General features: G+C 44.1%; 1 protein-coding gene across 3 annotated transcripts in view; it reads right to left on the bottom strand.

Annotated features, from left to right (window-relative positions):
* Positions 1-2,567: 2,567 nt before the first annotated feature.
* Sema1a (semaphorin 1a) overlaps positions 2,568-25,380 on the bottom strand; it is a 120,083-nt gene continuing 97,270 nt past the window's right edge. Inside the window, exons 7-20 of one of the 3 annotated variants that reach the window (XM_089545142.1) lie at positions 24,899-24,986; positions 22,513-22,617; positions 22,294-22,382; positions 20,636-20,777; positions 20,037-20,115; positions 18,983-19,130; positions 18,449-18,570; positions 17,926-18,008; positions 17,116-17,338; positions 16,352-16,426; positions 15,810-15,874; positions 14,384-14,560; positions 12,076-12,192; positions 2,568-6,867 (exon numbers count right to left, since the gene is read on the bottom strand). In XM_089545142.1, the coding sequence (XP_089401268.1) occupies positions 6,494-6,867; positions 12,076-12,192; positions 14,384-14,560; positions 15,810-15,874; positions 16,352-16,426; positions 17,116-17,338; positions 17,926-18,008; positions 18,449-18,570; positions 18,983-19,130; positions 20,037-20,115; positions 20,636-20,777; positions 22,294-22,382; positions 22,513-22,617; positions 24,899-24,986 (1,887 nt within the window). In that variant the 3' untranslated portion in view covers positions 2,568-6,493. The remainder of the gene's footprint in view (positions 6,868-12,075; positions 12,193-14,383; positions 14,561-15,809; positions 15,875-16,351; positions 16,427-17,115; positions 17,339-17,925; positions 18,009-18,448; positions 18,571-18,982; positions 19,131-20,036; positions 20,116-20,635; positions 20,778-22,293; positions 22,383-22,512; positions 22,618-24,898; positions 24,987-25,380) is intronic. The other 2 variants (XM_089545143.1, XM_089545144.1) reach the window with 2 other exon arrangements.

Genomic DNA, 25,380 nt, shown 5'->3' with positions numbered 1-25,380 from the left:
GTATAAGACCTTGAAAGCAATGGCGAGTTACAATGTGGACATACGAGGTACAGAAATTGCACAATTAATCGCAGGGAAAGGCGTGATTTTTTTCTGCGCAATCTTGGCATGCTCCTTACAAAATTCTGGAAATTTTAGAATTCTGTTTTCACCAGATAGCAGTTAACACCTGAAGGGGATATAGAAAGTACCTTCGATATGTGCTTGAGGCATTTTTACATCTTATGGGCGCAACAAAGTTAACATTAACAGTGCAGATGCAGCCATGTAAAAAGCCTTATCGTACCAACTAGGGTGTAGGTGTTAAGAGTCTTCACATCATTTTAGATGGGAGGGTTGTAAATGGCCAGTGCATTCAAGCCACAATAGGCTAGCGGTGCTGAAGTATACCATTGACTGCTTTTGTCTAGCTGGCATGAAGCAACACCTCCGCAAAGCCAGAGAAGCAAGTTTAATGCAAAAGTATGTGAGAGCGTGCAATTTGATACAACACATGCTTGTTTTTATAGCAGACCCTTCACTATGTCAGTCTGCCTAGTCATACAAGACTGTTCATTCCGAAAAAATGGTGTGCCCACAATGTTCCTGCTCATGATGGTTTCAAATACTTGCAGACCAACTTGTCCTGAATAATTTCTTGGCATCAGTTATCGATTAACAAATACCTAGGAATACATATTGATGGTTTCAAATACTTGCAGACCAACTTGTCCTGAATAATTTCTTGGCATCAGTTATCGATTAACAAATACCTAGGAATACATATCACCTAAACACTAAACTGGGGTAGTCGCATAAAGCTTAAATTCTTGGCTGCTTCAAAGAAGCTCTGGCTCTTGAAACGCTGCTTAAAGTACTGCAACGACTGAAACAAAGCTCACGACGTCGCTAATAAGACCCTTACTGGAATATGCCGATATCGTGTGGGACCCTCACACAAAATCTGACATTAATGCAATCAGAAGTGATCAGAGAAGAGTGATAAGAGTTATCTACAATGCGTATGGCAGGCACATATCGGTTACATTACTAATTTCCGGGAAAGAAACAGCAATCCAATGCTTTAAACGTGATGAAAGGTACATTGGCTATATATATAAGCAGAGATTGTGAACCTGTCATCGGTCGACTCTTTCTCGACTGCTGTGGATGATCATGCGACATAACACTTGTAAGCACTTCTCCCCATTTCACCCAGAGTTCTTGTCGGAATGCTGTGTATTGCGGAGCACAGCATTTCTTTTGTATTTTTTTTTTCATATTCTTTTCAATGGCTTTTTCCACATGCATCTGTGCTTTTAACAGTTGTGAATTCTTTCTGCTGTCCTCGAAAGTGAATAAACATGTGTAGCTTAGCTTGATTTGATATTCCTACTTTTTCATCGGTTTTATAAATGAAGTTCATTATAATTGTACGCGAGTGTTACAATAAGAAACAGCTGTTGTTAACATTGGGCCCCGGTCCGCAGCGACCTGTATTACTCTGCTAGCCAGTCACAGAAGTAAACGAAATCAGCTTTTTAATATTTGACCTTATTGAACAAGCCAGGTACCAAAATTCTAGAGCTTATTTTTTTTCTTGTGCTTAGCTTCTTGTGTCAGTGCATTGTGTCAGTAGTCTTAACAATGCACTGCTCTTTTGTTATGAAAGAATTCTGCGTGGAAGTCCCAATTGTGGGTGGAGCTTCACTGCAGACTTAGTTGCATCTGACTATAGTGTGTTTTTTTCGCTCTTTTCTGTTGCACCCACTCCTGCCTTGGCCGCCAAAGGGCGGTAATCAGTATTTGATAAATAAGTAAATAAGCAGCGCAAGAAAAGTTCATGGTGCTGCAGGAGTCCGAAGCCATCCATAATCGAAACTAAAAGCCAGCGCAATCGGACCAACTGGCTTCTTTACGAACCTTTTTATTGGCACTCTGAACTCCTATTCTTATTCTGTTCTTATTCTAGAAGAATCCTTATAGAAGAATAAGGATGGGGTGGAGCGCATATGACAGGTTCTCTCAGATCATGAATGGCAGTTTACCAATATCCCTCAAGAGAAAAGTATGCAACAGCTGTATCTTACCGGTACTCACCTATGGGGCAGAACCGTGGAGGCTAACGAAAAGGGTTCAGAATAAGTTAAGAACAACGCAGCGAGCTATGGAAAGGAAAATGATAGGTGTAACGTTAAGAGATCGGAAGCGGGCGGAGTGGGTGAGAGAACAAACGTGGGTTAATGACATCCTAGTTGAAATTAAGAGGAAGAAGTGGGCTTGGGCAAGGCATGTAATGCGAAGGCAAGATAACCGCTGGTGCTTAAGGGTAACGGAGTGGATACCAAGAGAAGGCAAGTGTAGCAGGGGGCGGCAGAAAGTTAGGTGGGCGGATGAGATTAAGAAATTTACGGGAATACGGTGGCCGCAACTGGCGCAGGACAGGGTTAATTGGAGAGACATGGGAGAGGCCTTTGCCCTGCAGTGGGCGTAGTCAGGCTGATGATGATGATGACTATGAACTCCAGCTTTTAAGGCAGCCAGCCACACATGGGACAAATGTAAAAACCACGCACTGACACGCCAGGCACCTTGGAGTCAGAAGTTTTATTATCATAGTAACGTCAACATACCTGTACAATACTTGCGCTGTCATGGGACATGGACATGCTATCCCGCACAGGGAGAGTTGCTCTCTCTGAGCGGGGTCACTTCTCTCGATGTACAAAAGAATACGAAGTATACACACAAATGTCACTATCTTCGTCATTATAGACTGTCGAGGTGGGCCGGGTGGGAACAGGATGCGGGAAAAGGAAGGTGGGGGTGGGGGCTTCGGTTACAATGTTATCCCTGTATACAGTGTTATTACTAGCAGTTATTGTCTTGACGAAAAAACTGTATGTGGCCAGGAGGGCACACCGACCTGACTATGGTGCCAGATACCTGTCATTTCTTGGCCATGCTTGAGGACAATAAAGACAAAGCGCTCTGGACAGTCACATATTACACTGCAAAAAGGACACCTATGTACACGTACAACAACATTTAGCCACTAAAAAAGACGCACAAGCAATGTAAGCACAAATAAAATGTTGTTCAGGTGTTCAAAACAGGCCAGCGCGGACAGAGAAAAGCAGGTGCTCTGTTCTCCTTGTAAAGCAAAGAACAGTGATTTTTACAGGCTGCAACCTTGCTCTTTAAGAAATGGCATGTCATGCATGAGATCAAGCCATATAATAATAATAATAATGATAATAATAATAATAATAATATCGGCTGGTTTTCCTTACACTATAGTGACATGAAAACTGACATTATATTTGCATTTTGGGTGGCCACGTGATAGAACTAAAATAATGTGAATGTTCTGATACTGCCACCCCCCTAGTTTTGCACTACCCTATAAGTACGACTGCACATTAAGTGTGGTTTTGTGCATTACATAACAAACCTTTGTACACCTAAGTTGATGCACATCTGTAGTCAACAAAGCAATAACCTGCACCCACACAATGCTTGATGGCAACAACATGCCAAGTACTTGGTACTTATGCATTGCAGTCAGATCTTTGAGCAAGCTAACTTGTCAGTGGACGCTGCCTGTTCCATCACTGACTTTGCTTACGTAGACAACAAGCAAACATGTGCCCACGATAATATGCATAATGACTCTCTACAATGTACAAATGAAAATGACAGACTGCAACAGAATGCTGCACACGACCTTCAACTCGGCCCAAAAAAGGCACCTCCATTTCATTTCGTTTCGCCTCCTGTGGGTAGCCACAGCTTGCAATGATAAGACATTCACACATCGAACTGCAAGGTGGCTAAAAAAGCTTCAACTGAAGATGTGCTGGCAAGCTTCAGAAAGGGCGTGGTTAACTTACAGGCATCCCACTGCATGATCTTGCAATCATAAGAACAAGGCATAGTTTTGAGTGACTCAAATATCCAGCTTCTGCTATCCCAGAGATACTGACAGCCTACAAAACACAAGGCTTGACATGTGTCTTTTGCCTAGTTCAGAAATTTTCCGACATCATTTGCTGGTTTGTCTTCAACTATTGTTACAAACAGCTTCATTGATGCACAGACCTCGTTCTGATGATAGCAATGGATGAGAAAGATTAAAAGGTACCTACTGGACATTCTGCAAGCCGTCTCCTTGACAAAATGGCTGGAAGTTTCATCTGACATTTACATGACACAAGGCTAACATTGATTGCGGAGCACTGATTAAGTCGCACTCGAGCTGCAACCTAAAACAACAAATTCAACACAAGGGTCCAGTGAGAAATAAAGTATGTACAACAATGATAAATTCACTAAAAGAGCGTGCCTGCAAAATATATCCTCCTAAAACTGCTCAAGAGGCTGTCTCATAAACGAGTATTTGAGTGCACGTGCACAGTCAAAGCTGCCATGCATAAATATATTTTTTTTTTTCCCCTATGTTAATTTACAATCTATACCTTCCTTGTATTACCTTTTCGCAGGCATCTTCTACTTGCATGAAACTTAACAAACACACAAATGAAATGATGACATGTCCTATTCCACAGTCTATGTCACAGGAGTGCTGAAGATGATGAAGCAAATCCACAAATATGTCTTGGGGCAAACTGCATCACTGACCACTCTGTATAAGATCATAGCTAACATAACAACACACACTGGTTCTAAGCACATCCCATATTTTACATTATCGATGGCAATTCCATTTCAGCGTACCTCCAGCTTCGACCCTAGACAATGTCGGCTGTTCACAACTACGCGAATTAAATCACATCTAGGCAATACTCTGATAAAATTTCCTGCACTGTTCTTTACCTTGAGAGAGAAGCCAAGACCAATGCAGCACGAGCAGAGAAGGTTGTCACAGTCTGTAATTGCATGCCCGAGGTGCTTGCGTGGCTTCATATGTCGATGTGTGCACACCAGTGAAAACTGTGTTCTTTGTACAACAGTTCTTGCTTGAGCGGCATAACCGTAATTGGTCTTCTCACCACCAGAGTTCAAGCAAAAGCACATACGGTATGCTTCAACTCTACATAAAATACAAAATGCCAAGTGAAGCAACAACACTGGACTGACACAAAAACCCTGGTTGCTGGTTTTTAGACTAGGTTGACTGAACCACAGGGACTGTTCCACTTTGTGTCGTGTAAGCCAATCAACGCCATGTGCAGTGTCCAAGTTATCTAGTGGCAGCTCAAGGATGGTATGAAAGTTCGCCAGGTTACCATTACTGTAATCGTCAACAGCCGGGTTAACAGCTCGGCAAGTCGACATCCGTGCAGAAATATGAGAGAAGAAAAAAAAAAGAAATGGTCACAAAGGTGCACCAGTTCTGTACAATTACGTACAGCATCGCACTTTAGACGGCGATCAATAAATAACATCTCATACTCTTCTTTTTCCGAGACAGAACAATCTATTAATGACACATTGTGCAAACAAGTGCAATTACAGGTGTAAAGAAACAGCGCAAAGTACACTTTTGAGCAAGAGGGATGGGTAAAAATAAAAACAAACAAGAACCGTGCCTAAAAACTGAAGTAACTTGCGAATGGAATGCTCATGCTTGACAGTGTGCAACAAACTGTAAACTGGAAAAAGGCAGAAGAAAAAATAATGAAAATGGGAGGCAGCTAGGCAAGGTACAAGTAAGTCCTTTGGCAGAGCAACGGTGGCAAACAGATTCATTTGTTGGGCAAGATGCAACCGAGATAGAGAAGCCAGCGTTGGCGCTTTTCGAACTGTCCTGTGGTGAAGCAAGGCAGCTTACTCCAGTGCTGATGCGTGCCAACAGAGACTAGATCTGATCGCTGTCCTCCTCTGTGGGATGGGGGGGGGGAGGAGGGACTACAAATGGTCTCTGGCCACTCAAAAGAGAGTTCACTAAGTAGGCAGAGCACACGTGCGTGTCGGCAGAGCTTGTGGCTACTTCAGCCCAGACCAGTCACCCAGATGCTGATGAGCCAGGCAGCTGCACAGCTCTGCAAACAACAGCACGCACACAAACACACATACGCACACACACACCTGTTTGCCAATTGCCACTGCTGTCCACACATACACACACGTGCACATCAGAGCAAAGCTGCACGTGCAGTCCTCTTGTAGTCTTCCATTTGTGCAAGCGTGGCAGACGCTTGCTTCTTGTGTGTGTCTCTCAAATTGACTTCACCCTAAATGCCGGACCCAGGAGCGGCAAGCCCACAGCTTCTACGGTGGCGGAGGCCTCGCAGAAAGAAAAGAGATGGCGCCTCTTGAATGTGCGCGCTGCCGTCTTGCACTTTGCATAATGGCCATTCGCATTCCTCTGCCGGCTGCTTGGCCACACCGTGCCCAGGATGCCACTCGTTCCTCCGGATGTGTGCCAGTGTCTGCGTAATGCATTGACGATGGCTCCCCAGTCACACGTGCGGCGGACAGAGCGTGCACCCATTGCAGCCCGAGGTGCTCAGTAGACCTGAAACGGCTCCAGGCCCGGCCTCGCAAGAGGCTATAAGTAAATCTTTTTCACCTTCTGCAGGGGCTTGTTGTCCGCCGAGCTATTGGCATTCTTGCCGTTCTTGGGTGGCACGTTGAGGACAAGGTTAATGGGCTTGGCATGGTTGTGCGTAGACGAGAGGAAACCTTCGGCATGAGGGTCACCACCCCGGTCCAAGTAGCGCGAGTAGTCGTCAGGCGGGCAGGTCTCCTCAGCCTCATCGTCGCTGCGGCAACGCCGGCTGAAGATGTAGCCGCTGATGAAGCCCACTACGAGCGACGACACAATGCTGGTGGTCACAGCAATGGCCAGGGTCTCGGCCGTGTAGAACTGGGAGGAACCGCCGGTCCTCTGGTCGCCGTGCAAGGAAGAGCCAGCCACGGCACCTGCGTAAGGTGCATGTTGGGGAGCTGCACTTAGACATGCCTAGTCGGAATGAGGCCAGCAGCATTCGTAATGCAAACAACGCACGTATGAGGAGTTTATGAGAGCTTGGTGCTCACTTTTGCACCCCGAGGAGCATCGGGGAGCAGCAAACCATGCATGATGAACTGCCAGTGGGAGAAGACAACGTACAAACCACAGGGCACTTGGGTGTCAATTCTGGGTGCATGCAGGGGGCAGGGGAAGGAAGCCGGGCCTTTCTAACCACCCCCCATTAAACATAATGCGAATATAGTGCTTGAACGAGAAGAAGAAGAGTGGGAAAATGCTGCAGAGCATGTGGCAACCTCACCAGCTCTACACATACCTATGCCACCAATTGCATTTGTGTTTAACAATTTACAGTTGTGTGCCCACAGAACATTAAAAGGTTTTAGCACCGGCCTACCGAGAAAGAAGCAGACATTGCTCTCTTTTATGTACTTTACATTACAAAGGCTGCTGCGGGAAATTATGTTAGAGAAACACTAGAAAGGCTTGCTTAATAAGTCCAAAGCTGCTTGAAATAGCACACGAAGGACGACGAGAAAAAAATCGTGGATACCACAACAAAGAAAATAAGACCATGAGAAGAGAGATGGGGCAGCACAAGAGGAGAGAAGAAATTTATCGCTCAGCAGGACAGATGCCTGAGTGCTGTTTATGATCGGATGCCTAGCATGTATACATTGTAACAGCCCGACATTTGTTACTCCACTCAATTTTTTTTCATGCAATAGAGCCTGTCTGGATTGCTTGAGTAGCATTCATGTGTTCAATTTGCAGCCAAGCAAATGACCAAACTAGCACTGCAACACATACATGTTTGATAACTTTCAGTAAAATGAACCTTATATGCATTCTAATAAATATAGGTGTGAGCATAGCTCGACAAATAAATTTTTGACTGCAGACTTTATTTTTAACAAACCCCACTTTGCAACTCAAATCAGAGCCCTGCACAAAAAATTACATGCACCCATGGGTAGTCTTGGGGAATAATAAGAGCCAAAGGGTAGGAGACAGACAGGTCAATAAATCCTTTCTGAGCAAGACATTAGTGAAAACAGCTAATAACAAAATTCAGTTTCGCTGCCAAGACGAACCCCACACACGACACGCGACCGAATTGGAACCTTCATTGAGCCCTTAAGAGTTCAGTTCAAAGAGGCTTTTCACATACAAAAACATGCAAAAGGAAACAGCCAAAAACAAAAGTTGTTTAGGCAACCTACTGTTCATAGCACTTGGGCACTTATGGCAGCTTAACAAATGTGTGTCTAAAGAAAATATATAATATGTTCTTACCACATGTAGGCACACAAAGCAAATAATGCCGTGCAAGAAGCACTCTAATGTCAGCTAGACACAAGTTCCTCCTGGTTTCTTCACTATCTCAACCCTCATCATCCAGAGGAAACAGTACGAACTGTTTATCTTTTAATAATTCAAATGTGCCTTCATATGTGGTAACTGATACCTCACCACCTGGAACCCTTTCTACACGAACTTGCCATTCATACTTCTTCATGTAACCTGTAGCACTTTCTTTTTACACCATGTAAAATGATCATCAAAGCAATTCACCCATAAAGCTCAAGTACCTTTAGGTTAAATAAGCACCGCTGCTTATTCTGAGACTTTTTTCTTGCAGCTGTACCATTTAGCAACAGATGAGAACACGAAATTATAAAAAACAGATAATCAGTTCTGCATGCGAACGTCAAAACACAGAACTTCTGTCATCCTCTTCACATGGAACAGACAATTCAAGCACGACATCCCAGTGAAAGCACAGCACACAGTAAAAGTCAACTGCCCTCCTTTGCTCCAGAATGTTCTCTTTTCATTCCAAGGCATCCTCTTGCATGTTTTATGTCTTTAGAAAAGCACACTATTAGAAAACAACAGGACTGAACAAGCCCGAGCAGCACCTCATGTTTGAATACAAAAGAGATGGTGGCATTCACTTCATAAGCAGATAAGCAGTTATACAGATGATGACGCTAGGTTCAGGCCGCCTGAAAAGCTTTCAGCACAGGTGTATAGATATTCAAGAGAAATGTCACATACCCTCATGTACAGTGTTATCATTTTACAAGCATTCATTTTCACACTCCTTGTAAGGTGCAGGCATAATGTCTGCTCACCGAACAGTGAGAAAAGTAAGAGTGCTAAAGTGTGTGACAGGAAACCAAGTGACACAACATTACAGCTGATTCTGTATGTCAAGACGGCTCTGTACTGAGATTTGCTTGATAGGCATTCAGTATGCTTGAAGCAGTTGCTGCAGATTGTTTGAAATGCAACTGTCACCATTTTAGATCTTCATGCTTCTGCTTCGTACAAAGTATGAAATGATTAGTGATGACTACGCCTTTCTTGACAGCTTGCGACAGAAAGCTGATGAAACCTAAGGGTGTCATGCACTCATGTTAGATGTCTCATATGACAGCTTCCTGCCAGATAACATGCCACTTCCACTAACTTGTCGTTTAAACCTTCCGTTTTGTGGTCATGAGAATGCTTCTAGTGTGTTGTGCAAATCGAGGCTACAAAAGAACACTTAAAAGAGAAAACTTTAGGCAACCTGTGAGAGTGAAATTTGCAGTCAGTGTATTCTTCCTTCAGACAGCTTCAATGATATGATTGCCTCATACTGATAAGGCTTTGCCAGGCCCCTCACAATGAAGCAGAGGGTTGAGAGAAAGGAGGTCACCAAAAGTTGCATGCACCCTTATAATGAAGAGGGACTGACGACAACAAACAAATTTGTTCACTGCAGCAGGCCTCCTCTAAAGGATGTTATTGGAATCGAGTATGCAGCTCCCGTAGTGACTCTACAGACTGACTGCTGTGCACATACTAATGTGCCTCACATCTTTCTGACAACAAAAGGGCCCCTGACTTGTGGTGTTAAACCTTCCCCCCTTCTGTGCCTTGAAGCAATAAACACTACTAAAAGAACCCTTCCCTACACAGTCCAACATGAACTTATATCAGGATCCCTACTTTTTAACAGTCATGTCTAGGTGTACTTTTATAGACTGTCATCGCGTACTAACCATCCCTTCGCAGTTATGTCATACATGCCGAGAGTTGATGTGTATAAGTTTTCGTTTCTGCCTAAAACAATTATAGAATGGAATAACCTTGACCAACACGTATTCAACAAAACTTGTTCACTTGAAACTTTTGTAAAAGAGCTGGAACTGTGTTGTAGTGACTGGCTATACCATTCCCACCCTGTAACAGCCCGCAAGGGCTAACAGTATTTGGAAATAAATAAATAAATAAATAAATAAATAAATAAATAGTAGTACTTACTGGCCAAGCAGTAGATAGCGCTTGTGAGTAAGCTCAAGGTTCAGCTACCTACAGCACTATGAATGCACGTCCTATAACAAGGTTTGACCATTAATCTGTACACATAAACGAGCCCAATAGACCCTTGATTACAATGGTCAGACCTCACACAGTACATTATAACCCCAGTAATCTCACAAACAGTGCAGTAACCATGAGTCCGATCTTTCAATGCAAACATAACATTATGGAGAGAACAAGTACTAGTAAATAAGTTGAATAGTTACCAAAGCCAGCCCGACTGTACGACAAAAAAAAAAAAGAGGAAGATTTAGGACAGATAGAGGAAATATGCCAAGGTCTTCGACGGATACTGAGTGTGCTGCTTCTGCAGTCAGCCATGCACACAACCAATCAATGCTACATTTGTTTCGGGCAAACAGTTATAAATTAAACTAAAACATCCTCTGTCTTCTGTCACCTGTAATACCTGTAATGTAATGCATGTAATGTAATGTAATGTAATACACCTGTAATACACCTGTACCTGTAATGTAATACATGGCAAATGTCAAATGTTGCATAGTTTTACTTTCACCACGAAGTAGAATGCAATGAAGTGAGCACACCAGTGAGGTTTCACCAAGACACAAGCAGCCCATTAACAAACAGCACCATACACATAATGCATTTGCTTACCATGTGCCTACCATGCTTACCATGCATTTGCCTACCATGTGCGCCTGCGGCGCACATGGTAGGCGCACTCACCAAACACTCATAAGTCTGTAGGAATGGCTTCTGGAATATAAAGAGCTGCTTAATCCTGTCCCCAGCCATCCAATGCATGCTGCAGCTGTATCTATAGATTGGTAAACCATGCCTGGCTCAGATTAATTTTCAGATGCTGATCTAATGTGCTGTCCACATAATGTTCTTGAAAGGCTAAATAATTAATTGTAACAGCTTAGAGTAGCGAGCGATTTCCTAACACGTCATCACTGCACAGTGTGCAGGACAAATTAAAGGAAATATGAGACGGGCACCAATTTCCAAATAAGGGTCTAACAGGCCCCTCCCCCTACTCAAGCAAGAGCAACTGTGGCACCTCATATTTTGCTGAGTCCCTCAAACCTTCAGCTGGAGGGTGCTGTCATTCTCATCTTTCTCCTTCTGTAGAGTCTTCGATTGGTATAACAGCCAAGCTACCAGAATTTCATGTGAAGTCGCTTTGGGATGTTAAATGCCATAAACCAAACCAAAAAAAAACACATGTGCTTCTTGCTCTTGGGCCCACTTTTAACACTCACCAGTACAGAGCTTCTGCACGCCTTTGGGGAAGCGTTGAGCTGCAGCCTGACCCATGTCATACCACGTCCTTACATCATGGCAGCACTTGTTACTTTTCTGTTCTTACTCTGCAGCAAGTCCGTATGTTGCCACGTTTGTGTCTGTCCGCACTGTCAGCTTCGTTTTTCGCGACCAACACCAGGGGATTTCAAGTCAACACTGCACCACCTAATACACTGTCAGTGGTGACCAAAATCAGTACCACCACTAGGCGCAAACAGCCTTTTGTTTGCATAAGCGAGATTCACACGGCGCATGTGGCGCAACAACTGGCCGAGAGGAACATGACCGCACACTTCTCATTTCGAGCTTGTTTGTTCAAAATGTCCAAAGCTGTACGGGGCCCTTAGAGAACAGGTGAGAGAAAATGTGGTTAGTTGGGTTATCCACAGCTGTGGCAGTGCAAGTGAGGGACTGTCACATTCGAGCGGCGTGGGACGCTGCCGGGACAAGCGAGCGCCAGGAAAAGCCGAAAGGGAAGAACAGGAGGAGAGGGAGGGAGGGGCCGGGCTCACCTTCGTGGCCGTCTCCCAAGGGACGAGACGCCGAATTTGGGTGAGCAGCATCGTCCATTCCAGACCCCGGGTACTGGTGTGGGGACCGCAGGGGACCATTCGACGATGGGGGCCTCCCTGGCACCCACAGGCAAGACCACCGTCGGTCAGCTCGAAACCACCGCATGCCCAAACCAGACAATGCGACCAGCTAGTACCACTAAGTGCACCACAGCAACCTGTCGTCAACACCACTGCACTTGCCTTCAGGCATTCTAATGAGAAAGAAATTAATTGCCAGAAGGCTCTCCTGGCACAGTTTTTCTGTTCTCATAATAGCGCTACAGATCACGAATAAAAACTGAATGCTCTCATGCACACCCTTTGCTACATGATGTAAGACATATTTCATTTCTAAACATGTAGCTAAAGAAAAATGAAACTGTTTCTTGACAGTGCACATTTTCAGCTACATGCAATTTATGTCACAAATGCCATATTTTATACCATTCAAGTTTTTGTTTAGTCATAAACCGATCTGCTAAAACCATTTACTGTGATCTGCTAATGAACAGTGATGCATCGTCCCATAGCCAATTTCTTTCTGGGCACTGAAGGAAATCAGTCCGCCATTATACTATCCAGCAAACTCCTGCAACACGTGCGATACTAGTGCTTTTGAAAAGATTACATCAAATCACAGCTTTGGTTTCTATCGACTACTTGGATCTAGTACGCTAAGCAGAAATGCTTAACCGGTTCCTCACGCTTTAAGTTTCGTTTCCTTCAAATTACAGTGCTCGCCCAATGCCACACAGTTGTTCCATATGCATGCTAGTCTACAATGTCGTTTAACTATAGCAGTTCCAAGTATTAACAGATGAAGAAATAGCACCTGTTAATTCCCAGGGATTTACTTTGACCTTCGACAAAAGTTTGCTGGAAGATGGTGCTGACGTCAGGTTGCAAGCTGTGGTCACGATTTTTTGCTCGCTTAGTTTTACAAACTCAATGCAGTCACAATCTGCAATAAATTCTGGCTCTAAGGTAGCCATTTAATTGAAAGATATTCTTGTGAAGTGCAACTAGAAGTGGTTTAATGACATGCATGAAACAGTAAGTAATCTCCATGACATGAAGTAAAACATGTTTAATGAAAGATAATTATTAAGTATAGACAGTAACTATCATGTTTATTGTAAGAACTTTACCAATATACAACACGCTCATCTCGGCAGAGACTGCCTACTAGGGCTATTTGGTTCACATTAATGTCTCGCAGAGTTCCTGTGCAAGCACGAAGAGACTTAAGCACTCAGCATGAATTACCAGTCTGGCATTATACAGAGTGTGACTGCATTGAGTTTGCACTTCCCGCATCATTTATAATAGGAGAGCAAATATCATGACAAAAATAAAGTGAACACAGAAGCTGCAAAAGAGAATGTTAGTGAGCAGGCCTAGTTACCACTTGCAGTGCTTTGGCTTCATGCAAAAATGACCATCGGCCATTTTCACCTCCACCACAGATTACGAGTGCACAGGGTCAGTCATATTAAAACTGCCACGACTACCACCACCACCACCAACATCCAATGCAAAAGAGAGATGCAAAAAAACAGTAAAAGCGCTCGGCCTCACTTACAGTGACTACACAGTAAGGTGAATACATTTTTTTGTGTCTCATGGCCTGAGAGTAAGGTATAGTCACAAAAGCTTAACATTTATAAAAGAGAGGATGCCTTGCCACTTTCAGTGTTCTGCATTCTAGTGCCATTAACCAGGAGCATGGATCTCTTTCTAAAATTTCTAGCTATTTGATGTATGTAATGTAAATGGTCGAGAACAAAGTTCTCATATGTCACTTAAACATGGATGGAGGAGAAAGAGAGAGAGAGAGAAAAAACAAGAAATGCAGCTGCCTTCTTTTTTGTGTAAGGTGTTATGTAGCATGTTTATTTCATTAATTTTTTTTAGTTTAATCAAGCCTTCCCTCGCTTCTATCAAACGCTAACTCTTCAAAAATGTGTTGGCCATAGCATCAGCTGCAGCAGCTCTTTCACACCTCCACCCCGCAGCCGAGGAAGTAGTGCCCAGTGTGCAGGAACTGTGCAGTTCGCCCATGGGGCCACCTTGGAGGGGGGGGGGGGGGTGCGTCATGCAGGCAAGCGCATGTGTGCACAGTGTTTGTTAATTAAGCACGGAGAAGAGGGCCGTGTCCTCTGCGCCACTCTCTTTTCCATTCCCTTCGCTTTGGCCATGGCGTCCCTCGAAGCGCACAGCTTTTCGTTAGTCGGTCTGCATTCTCGGACATGGGGCCCACACTAACCAAAGAACTGGTGCCGCGTGAGGTCATTGAACTCTTCGGCGGCCATGTCGGGGTCGTCGACCTCGGTGGGGGATGGCGTGGGAGGAGGGGTTGGGGGCGGAGGGCAAGTGCAGTCGCACGGGGGGCACACGCTCACCGGGGGAGACGCTGTCACACCTGAAGCCCCCTGCAACACCCCTGTGCCGGGCCAGGCCGAAAGACTTGCATCACACGCACGGCGGTGTGCACCGACACACCCTCCCCATGAGCGCCATTTCTCTCTTTTCTGACGAGTATGCTGAGAGTTTTAACAATGCTACTCTTTTATTTGCCAGCATAAGAGATACACAGACTTTTTCTTTTCGAACCAAGCATAAATTTCAAAACTTTTTTGAGAATCGCACCGATAGCACTAGTACACCTCTGCTTCAAAAACACTCACTTCATATTCAAGTGATATCTAAAATAAAATTACGTCAAAGAAGAGCAAAAAGTCGATACCAATCATTCGGTTATGTGCACAGCCGTGCAGTGAGAACACCAGTTAGGTGATTATTGATTGCACAGAATTGTACTATGTATGCATGTGAACATAAATAGTTTTCTTTCAGTAATGTGCCTTTGTGACCTGGAAACTTTGGAGAAGAGTAAGAAAACTAAGCATTGTGTAAGCCATTTCATCCAGTTACCTTCATTATTGCCACACCATTGAAACTTCAGTTTCAATAAGTAGAGGTGCCTTAATCAGATTTTAATAAAATGTTGAGTGCATTAAGGCAAGATATTTCATTTCCTTACTGTAGTTGCCCTGTCCATTTTATGTCAGGCTCTGCGCTGTCATATTAATAATGATTTCAGGACAAGAAACTGTGGGTTATAGCCACTACCTGACTGCAGTATATGCTGACTAGAAAGGTGGTAACATCACTGTTTGTCCTGCATGCAAGGTATTCCCATCTGCAGGACCCACTGAAACTGCCATAAACAAAGTAACTATCTTTGCCCAAGCAAAATCTTTCATTCAAAGTAAACTTATGGAGTCAGCAAGTTCCAAAACCCAGAAAATGCAAATATTATTCAAGGGCACTGACATGGCGGCTGTGTGTGTACAGCCTGGGAGGAGTAAAAGAAGAAGAAAAAAAAAAAAACTTCAAAGCCTGCATTACATTCAGTGACACCAAGTCTAGTATTCCTAGTGTGCAAACTCACCTGGAATTAGGGTCACATTCCACAAGCTTCTATTCATGCACAAATCGAAACACAGCAAGGTCCTGCTCAAAACTGCTAAAGCCACTCCAACACCGTGCATTCGTAAGTGCGACACTCCAACCAAGACAGCAGTGCTGGTCTTGTGAACCGTCGAAGCCTCGGCAACACAATGAGCCCCGCCACTGAGCAAGTTTGATGCTTGCTCCTTTACAGAACGCGCGCAGGCAAGAAAATTTACCTTGGCCGCATCGGTGATCCCAGCCTTCTTCGATGTTCTGTACATAGCTGTCCTTTTTCCTCACCCTGGGAACAAGATGCACGTGCAATGACAGGTTTGAGCATAATGTATAAACAACGCATGTCTTGAATGAATCACTGCTTCAATGGGATCATGCACCTTTGGACGCTGGAGCTGAGGTTATGCTTTTTGATGTTCTTGATACTTTTTATGTTCCCCACTTTACACCTTCTCCCACTGTCCTACAGCTGTCGCATTTAAATTCAGTACACATTTTTAGAACTGTCAAGAGCATGTTACTTTCCATGCAACTCTTTTTGTTCTTTTTCTGGCATGCATCAAGGTTGAGAGAAACCCAATTTTTATTAACGTTCGTTCTGCAGCTAGCACTTCAAATACTGGGCACTCACAGTAAATAGGCAGTTAAAGTGCAAAAAAAAAAAAAGAGAGAGCACTTATTGTCACTGTTCCTGACCATTAAATCCGAGGGAGGCATTCGAATGTCACTAACACCTCAATTTCTACGCAGTAAAGGACTTCACCTTAGGCTTGGGTTGACGCATGTGCCGCGATCACTGTCCCAGGCACAATACGGATCCTGGAGCGCCACACAATCCCTGCATGCAAGACGAAATCAAGCATGAGCCACACAACTGAGCAGCGAGGCATTTAAAAGTGATAAAAAGTCTTGGGACACTCTTCTAGTGCTGCGAACTAACATGCCCAACAATTACGATATCTGTTAATCAATCTTGTCATAGAGAAAAGTGTTACTACACATTGCACAGCGTCTGCATCCAAGGAGAAATGAATGATGCAGTATCGTTATCATGAATTATAATTAATCAAAAGGTTTTAAATATACTGCTACAGGTCTGCCTAAGGGAGGACACATGGGCTTTGCGCATGATGTGTCATCCCCACACTAGCACCAAAATGATAACATAGATATCAACCAACCAACCTTAACATCCACATAAATCTGCATAGAAGGATGTTAGTTGATATAAATCTGTAACCAGGCCCTTCACGAATCTAGGAGAAACTGCCTAGCAAAGCTTTGACCTGTTGAGTTAACCCACTCACATGAACTGGCCGCTAATTGAGGTGCGGCGCATGCAAAGGACCTTTGCCAACACTGGCTCGAAGCTGGCTGCTAGGCACATGAGAAACAGGCCTTGCCGGGTGCCCACTAAGAATGCTCTGATGCTATGTTTGAAGCGAATTTTGCAATTCTGATCACTAATCCAGACAAAACTCTAGCAAGACCACTCCGTACTTGAGAAAGGAAGAAAAAGAGACTCACGCGCAGGTGGCGGCATAGCGCTGGCACCCAAAGAGCGGGATAGCCTGTATCTCGGAGTGAGTGACCACAACCAGGCGCCCCTGTGGCCGGTGCACCAGCAGGTTGGTGACGGGGGCTCCCTGGAACACGCCCACATCCTCCACCAGCACGGGCTGGCCCGTTGCTCCTGGCTGCTGCTGCGGCCGGGGTGCCACGTTCACCGCCTTCAACACGCGGCCCGTGTCTGCACACAGCAGTCGCATCACCAAACAGGCTCACAAAGAAACAACGCGCAGGTAAAAGACACCTAGATGGTGTTACCATGACAACTAGATACAGTCAAGAAATTGCAAGCAATGGAGGCAGCTGTAGGTGTAGGATGCAGTGGACCTCCTGCACTGTACTTTGCCATGGCAGTGATACCAAAAGTGCTGGTGCTTAAAGGATATTAATTAAATGCCTTGTGGTGAGAGTGTTGGCTACGCATATACCTTCAGCTCACGTTTGGTTTGGATTATGGAGTTTAACGTCCCAAAGCAACTCAGGTCATGAGGGACACCGTAGTGAAGGGCTCCAAAAACTTCAACCACCTGATGTTCTTGAATGTTCACTGACACCGACATTCAGCTCAGCACTGTTTAAAATTTATGGAAAATTTTGCCTTTGTCATTGTGCACAAGATGAGATGAACATGACGAGATGTAAGAAGTAAATTGGGTTATACACTGTCTTTCCCTGCTTGATCACAGTACAATCAGCCCTAATGAATATAAGATGCTAAAAAAAAAAGGGAAGCACTAAGATGTGGCCGAAACCGATCAAAGTACACACCTGTCCCAATGAAGAGGACATCATACTTTTTGCCGCTCACAGTTTCCACCTGGGGATCCACAGCAATGTAGGTGAATCTGTACCTGTAAAGTGAAGAATTGCTTGTCAGTTCAAAGTTCTGCAGTGATGCGTACACAGTGACACCACTAGGAAAAGGCACTTGAGAGTTTTACAACATATTCGGTAGATGTTAGCCTACCGATGCTAGCATTACTGGCAAGGTTGCATTAAAAAAGAAACACAGTAAAGATAATGAGCTTTAAATGTGTTGACAAATCTGGTCATCACACATATCTTTCTCTATGCGCGCAAGCAGCACCTTTTATGAGCAACATCCATTTAGTGCAACATGCGAACAACTTGCACAGAATTAATATGTAATGCATATTCTCGTAAACATGGTCACTTTTACTGTTTCTGTTACCTATATGGGCTTTTAAGAGCGCATTGCTAGCTAGCATTTTTACAATATTTCAGTGAATAAATTAAGCAATACACGATAGACATGGGCGAGGAAACTTACTGGAAGCCGGTGTGCACCAGAATGGGGCGGCCAAAGTGAGAGGGAACGGCTTGGTCCATTAGTGGATGCTCCGTGATAAAGTTTAGCGTCACATCAGGAAGCGTCCTGGAGTCATTTACGCACTGGAATGGAAAAAAAACCAACAAAAAAACATGCACATGACAAACTTATCCCACTTAGGTAATAGGTTACATGTGCAAGAACAATGAGTCTTCTGTGACTAGCCGTACCAGTACAAATTTACTGTGAAACTTACAAGCCTCTCTACTTGTGATGAGAGTTTATGGCACAGTCTTTGAATAAAACCCACCTCAAAAAATGGAGAGATGCCATCTCCACATGTGCTCTCGAACAGTGTTTGTTTCTTGTTGCCAATAATAAATCTATGAAGTGACCTTAACCTGCAACACTTATTTACTTATTTTTCATGCTCAGAGCACCTGCATTAATAAGGCAGTCATCGTGTCTGCAAAACTAGAACAGAGTGCCCGCAATGCGGATGGCTATTGACAATGCCACAAGCACACCACCCACCTGTCCTGGCCTGGGCTCTGGAACCTTGGAGTTGACAATGGGCAGCCAGTTTGAGTTGATGTCGTCCTGACCCTTGAAGGGGCCCTCGAACACCCGCTGAATGTCCTCAACGCGGAATGCACAGACTGCTGACCCACTGATGCTGTTGCTGTTGCGAGAAAATTTGTGGCATCACGTGTCAACCAACTGCTTCTAGGAGTCGTGCAAAAGCACATTAAGTGTATTCAAGCACCGGGTCTGTCACCACACAAGTAAAGATTTAAGTATCTTAATCTAAAGTCATGGGTACACAGCGATGGAGCAAAGAGTGGTTCATGCCTTAGTCCAGGGGTTTTTATTTTTTTCAGCTCCAGGGAACCCCAACAGCTTTCAAAAGATGTTGAGTAACACCACATGTCTAGCTTTGGTTCCTTCCTGCTTGACATACATGCAGAAAGGAGCATGCTGACTTATGACAGCACCTCAAAAAATGCCCATATTCAATTAACCAGGAATGGCTCTAAAATGACGCAGTCCCCAGTGAACAATTAAGGTGTGGTTCATTTCAAGATAAAGTGGTAACAGAAAGGTAGAGGTTTAGGCGTGCATTTAGGTGCTTGGGGAACACCGAAAATCTTTCCAAGGAACCTTGGTGTTTCACAGAACCCAATTTGACAGCCCCTGATTTAGTCAATTGCAGTTAGCGTATTATTACCAACGGCCACAAACACAAATACACTTCTTGTGTGGCTCACTGAAAACATAGTTCGTTTTCACAGATCAATCCTCCTGTGCCTGGGCTGACTGCTTTCTGGCTCTGCTGTGATCACAGGCTGCATCTTGTTGATACCATTAGGCTAAGTATATGCGTCTATATTTATGCTGTCCTATGCCATATGTTAATTCATACTGGCTTTTCAAACAAATGTCGCCTATATGCAGCACGCCAGAAGTGCCAAGCTATTAGAGATTGCCAACATTATTACATGTGTAAAGGCAGCATGCATACTAAAAACATACATATGGCAATCTGTACAAGTGGCACGAAAGCACGAACAGTCCAAGGCCAACCTACTGTGGTGTGGTGAACACACTGTAGATGAGCTTGGCCTCCTTGCCATTATAGATGCCATCCACAATTGGGCTGGTCGATTCTGGAAAAGAAAATTCAGAAATACAGCGGTGCTCATTTTCACATGGGCATGTTGTCAAGGTGCCACACTTCACTGACAAATGTTGCTGGGCTACAGTAACCGACACCGCACTAGGCTAAATCATAACTCAGTTACAGGTTATGACATGGATGTGGCTAGCCATCATCACTACGAACAAATGTTGTGTTCCTGCAAACTGAAGATCACCAAAAGAGTTTGACTAATTTGCACATTCAGTGTATATTTACTGTAAGCACCAGGAGACACTGAGAAGAACATAACTTTTGCTGTTGCACACAATGTCACAGGAGAAATTACTTATGCAATGCACGAGCTTTCTTTTTTTTTTTCTCCACTGAAGTCTGACTGCAGAGTGCATCCTCGGGTAATTTAATGAAATGCCAACCATTACAAAAAGGCGTCGGAGGATGAAGATGTGGCAGCTAGGTAGAACCCGATGCACAGCACACTGAGCGCAGTGACATGGGACATTACATGGGACGGCCGCAGTGTAGCTTACGTATTTCGTTGAAGTAGAAAGGAATGTCTCCGCCAACGGAGCAGTTGAGTCGCGCCTTGAGGAAAGAGGTCCAGCGCTGCTGGAACTTGTGAGGCCCGCCCTTGTCCCGAGTGCACACCCGCGCCACTCGGGAGTAAATCGTCTGCGCAGGACAAAAGCAAATCAGCAGGTTCTTGCATTGCAAAGAAAAGCAAAGCACATGGTGCACAAGACCTGAGAGAGCGAAATGTTCCAGAAGAAAAAGAAATAAAATGATTGACATTTTAGAGTGCACAATTACCGATATTTTCTATGTTAATTCCCCCCTTCCCCCGCACTTTTTAGATGCGGCTAACCCTTAGTTTAACTTCAACCCAATGATGATGTACAGGGTCGTCCACTCTTAGTTAGAACACGCTAGCGCATGGCCGTGCTCTTTGCACATCGAAGCGAAGTGGCAGATGACGCGAAGCACCACGTCCAGGAACACCTTCGCCTGCACCACTTTGCTGCGATGAGCGACTGTGTCGTGCGTGGTGGCCCTCTGAAGAGTACGGCCATGCGCTAGCGTGTTCTAACTAAGAGTGGACGACCCTGTACACAACACTAGGAAACTTCAAAAAATGCTAAACAGTGACAGGTCTCCAAAAGAGAAGGCTAAAACCCTGGCTGCTTTAAAATGTGACGTCTGTATATGTGCCAGTTTATTTGTATTCCTGCATAAATTATAGCTGCATGCAATAATCTAAGCTCAGACAGTTCTGTTTTCAGTTAATTCAAACAGACTACAAAATCCTGGATGATAGTTTTTCAGTGCACGCGGGAACCGTATTACTCGTGCAGCAGCTTCAGTTATTTAACACTTATCCCCTTTTTTGCATAATGCCACCTACAGAATCAGCCTTCCACAGCCAAATAGAGATTTAAAGGGTATGCTGGATGATGGGTATGTTAAATCTGACTTCCAAACTGATGGATACTTTGAAAACATGAGGGCAAGTGATAATGCTAGCTACAGAACCGCAACGAACAGCTGCCAGGTATCTGGCATCATTTTTAAACTAAGCAGTGCACCGTTGAAACTAGTGGAGCTGCTTTGCCTTCGGAAGTGCTAAAAATATGTCTCAGATAGAGAATGTGTAAAGTTCCCTGAGCTCTCATGTAGACGAAGTTGAATCATGTTTGTAGAAGAATACACACGTGCTGCAACAATATGTCACTAGAAATACAGTATCAGTGACTGCGAAGGCTAAAAAAAAGTGAGTGAGGTGCACAGAACTCTGCTCACTACAATATACAACCTACAGGTGCAGCAAAGCATAATTTTGTTTTACTGAAATCCAAATGTTTCTTAAATGTCAAATAAAATGCATTTTACAAGGCAACCAGCTCGACAACAAAGCTGGTTTATATGTCAGCAGATTTGTAAATTGACGTGAAATACAAAATTTCTCTCACTATTTCTGTACAGCCTGTAGACAATGCTATGCGTTGAAATGTGCCAGCAGAGAAGATTCTCATCAATCATCGTTCTCTAATGAATCGGCTTCATAGATTCATTAATCTGCTCTAATGATTCTGCGGAATCAACGATGTGCAGTGCAATAAACCAGAGTGATCAAACTGGATTTTCTATATCAGGAAGGAGACACCAGGTCCAAGATGTGATCAATACTTGCCTTTCCACAGTTAATAAACTCCACAGCTGACTCGCGGAAGAAGAAGTACACATAATCTTCATAGTGGATGGAGCTTACAAAGTTTGGAGCTGCAAACAGAAACACGAGTTAATCTCGCAGTCTTTGAATGAAATGCCATTTTTGTCAAGCAAGAAACAAAAAAAAAAGGAAATAAGAGCAATGGCACATAAACAGTCACAAGCAACACAACCCACTCACCATTCAGGTGCTTCAGATCAAAGGGCTCCGTCCTGAGAGGCTTCCTGTAGATGAGCGGGTCTGCCCCCGAAAGCTGGCCAACAGTGGCCACATACAGGTCGCCATCTTATAAAAGAGCACAAGAAATTCCCCTCATTACAAGAGAGTCAGGGTACAAAACAAAAGAAAAAAAATCCACGTGTATGAACACCAGTACTGCTACATTTTGTAAGCAACAATGAAACAGAACAATGCTCCGTGCAAATTTTGTAACCGCCAATCGATCCCAGCGCGCCCATACCACAACGTTCCAAAAATAATTTTTCCTCCGTACTGCCCTGGACTGTAACGAGCTTCCCGGCCATATCGCTTCCCTTGAAGATCTTCAACAATTCAAGACTGCCATCGAAAATCATTTTTTTTTTTGTCATAACTGCCGTACTCCCCGCCCACCCCTCATGTAATGCCCCTTAAATGGGGCCTTTGAGGACTTAATAAATGAAATGAAATGAACACAATAAGCAATACATACAAGTTAGCATGCCTAACTGAATGCTGTGCTTGGACATCGCAGTATGCCCATAAAACCACGTCTTAAAAAGTAGAATACCCATTACAGTATGCAACCTTAGATGAATATTTCAGTCCCAAATTATCTAAAAACTTCAAAACATAATATCTGTCATGTGCACATTGTATTACATGCACGTTTCTGCACCATGCCATTCGCCACAAAGCCACAGTAGCCATATTTACCTGTCCTCCTTGAGAGGGGACCTGAACGTCCCAAGCGGCATGGTAACAAACAGAAGAGACCAAAGGTGCACTTAGCTCATCACGTAATAAGTAAATACAGCAGCAGCAGCAGGTGATACAAAGACCAGTTCTAATTTCCACAGAAAGATGCGTTAAAAATCAGCAGTACTCGTTAGTACGCCAGAAACAACAGTACAAGAAAAAACAGGATGAAAGAGACATTAACGATCAACTGTGGTTCCCAAAATAGTGTGAAAAAGCTTTCTGTGCTTTCCCGATGTTCGCTCAATGCTCTTAAAGTGAAAGACGAATGTCAGAACTCGATACAAGCTGCAAGCCTATGGCATGAAAGGTGCTGTACGGATGTGTTCCCCTGCCTCGAAAGGCAGCCAAGCTGAAGTTTTTTATTAATCTGATATCTATGCAAATTCCACTGGGGTTATGTTTCCAGCATAATACTGTAGTAGCAAACAAGTTAATCACATACATACTCTCGATTCATATGGGAGAGCAGTCTGCAGGCTCGCAAGAGTGAAGCTTGCAGTGGAGTACACATGTGGCCTCTTACGATCACCACTACGCATGTGGTCTCTAGTTATAAGTGTACCTCATGTAATGCATAGTTCATGTTGACTATTTTACAGTTTTGTGCTCAAAAGACTCAACACATGGTTAACAAACAGTGCACGTTCGTTAAAATCCTAGGCAGCTCAGCTAAACAACTTCGCCTGTCATTTCCACTGCACCCTCTGTGCCAGCAGTGCTACTGTCAAAAGAAGAGCGAATCAAAAGCAAGGCTCAATGTAGGCAAGTCACACAATGCGGGACCCCCTCGTAGGTCACTGCGCCACCAAAAGAAGGACGCAAAGTGTGCAGCGATGCAAAAAGTTGAGAGGGAGCCACGCAGGCGGCTGACCGTGACCCTTTCTTGCATGGCCCATGGCCGGCCCTGTCATTTGTCCAGACTTTGGGACAAAAGAGCGGAGTGGGAAGTCAGGCTTGAAGCCATTGTCTCTGCACGAGGTGCCCGAAGCACGACCCTTATGAGAAGTGTCTCCGAGCTCCGTTTCAACTTGTGTGCACCCAACTGAATTTGTGATGCAGGCTTGCGAGATACAGGAAAAGGAATTGATGCGAGGAACAGGCATGAAGCAAGGTGAGATGCCAACATATAAAGTTGGCTGCACTGTATTTACGCAACACCTCACAAAAGTTGACACCCGCCTGCTGGTGAAGCACAGAAATGGAGCCAAAAAGTCTGCGACTCAGATTAGTAGCTTGAATCTCAACTAGCATATGACTTGAATACGCAAGTTAAATTACTGCAAACAATTTGTTCTTATTTATTGTTAACTTGTGCACTAAAAACAAGAGTCTGTTGAGCTGAGTGCTCGGACCGCGCCTTTATGGCTTCTTGCACTGTGCACACTACGGGAATCTGTAGATTGTAAGGTACCAAACTGACCTTCAATCAAGGCTATCGAAAAACCAAAAATATGACAGCAAGTCAACCAAAAACCTAGGCCATCAATTCTGGTTACACTTGGTCAACCAGTCGATTACACAAAGTGTAGTAGAAATTGTTCCCTCCTCTATGTTTTTTTTTTTGTGCGTGTGCGAGTTCAGGTGACGAAGGGCACGCAGTTCTTACCAGCAAATATGGCTGTGCTGTTGTTCTTGGGATCAAAGGGGCACAGACCCTCTCCAGGCACCTGCTCCTTCACTATGTATTCCCCGTCCTGCAAGAATGGTTGCCATCAATCCCTCTCGAGCAATCAATGTGTATTAACATACATGCCATGTGCAAACAATTGTCTTTCCCAGGGGCACGCACTGCTGCTCTTGCTGGGACCAGATCAGAGTTGAACATATGGCAGCTCAGCAGTGCGCTGCTTTTAATCAAGCACAATGAAAACAAAAAAAAGAAGCATGGAGAAGCAGCATGGAAGCATGCTGTTGAGAGTTTAAGGCAAAAAGCTCATTAAATTTGAAAGCTCATGTCACCTTGAAATGAAATAAAGGTAATGAACACACAACCACAACTGAGTGGACTGCATTGCATTTAAGAAATATAAAATGCTGAGCTTCAAGGCAGGAAGAGATAAAATTGTTAGGAGGACCTTTCAGAGTGTA

The sequence above is a fragment of the Amblyomma mixtum genome, chromosome 5 (genome assembly GCF_055824585.1).
Source record: "Amblyomma mixtum isolate Tamu chromosome 5, ASM5582458v1, whole genome shotgun sequence".
In the NCBI taxonomy this organism is placed as follows: Eukaryota; Metazoa; Arthropoda; class Arachnida; order Ixodida; family Ixodidae; genus Amblyomma; species Amblyomma mixtum.
This window is presented reverse-complemented; position numbering and strand designations above follow the sequence as displayed.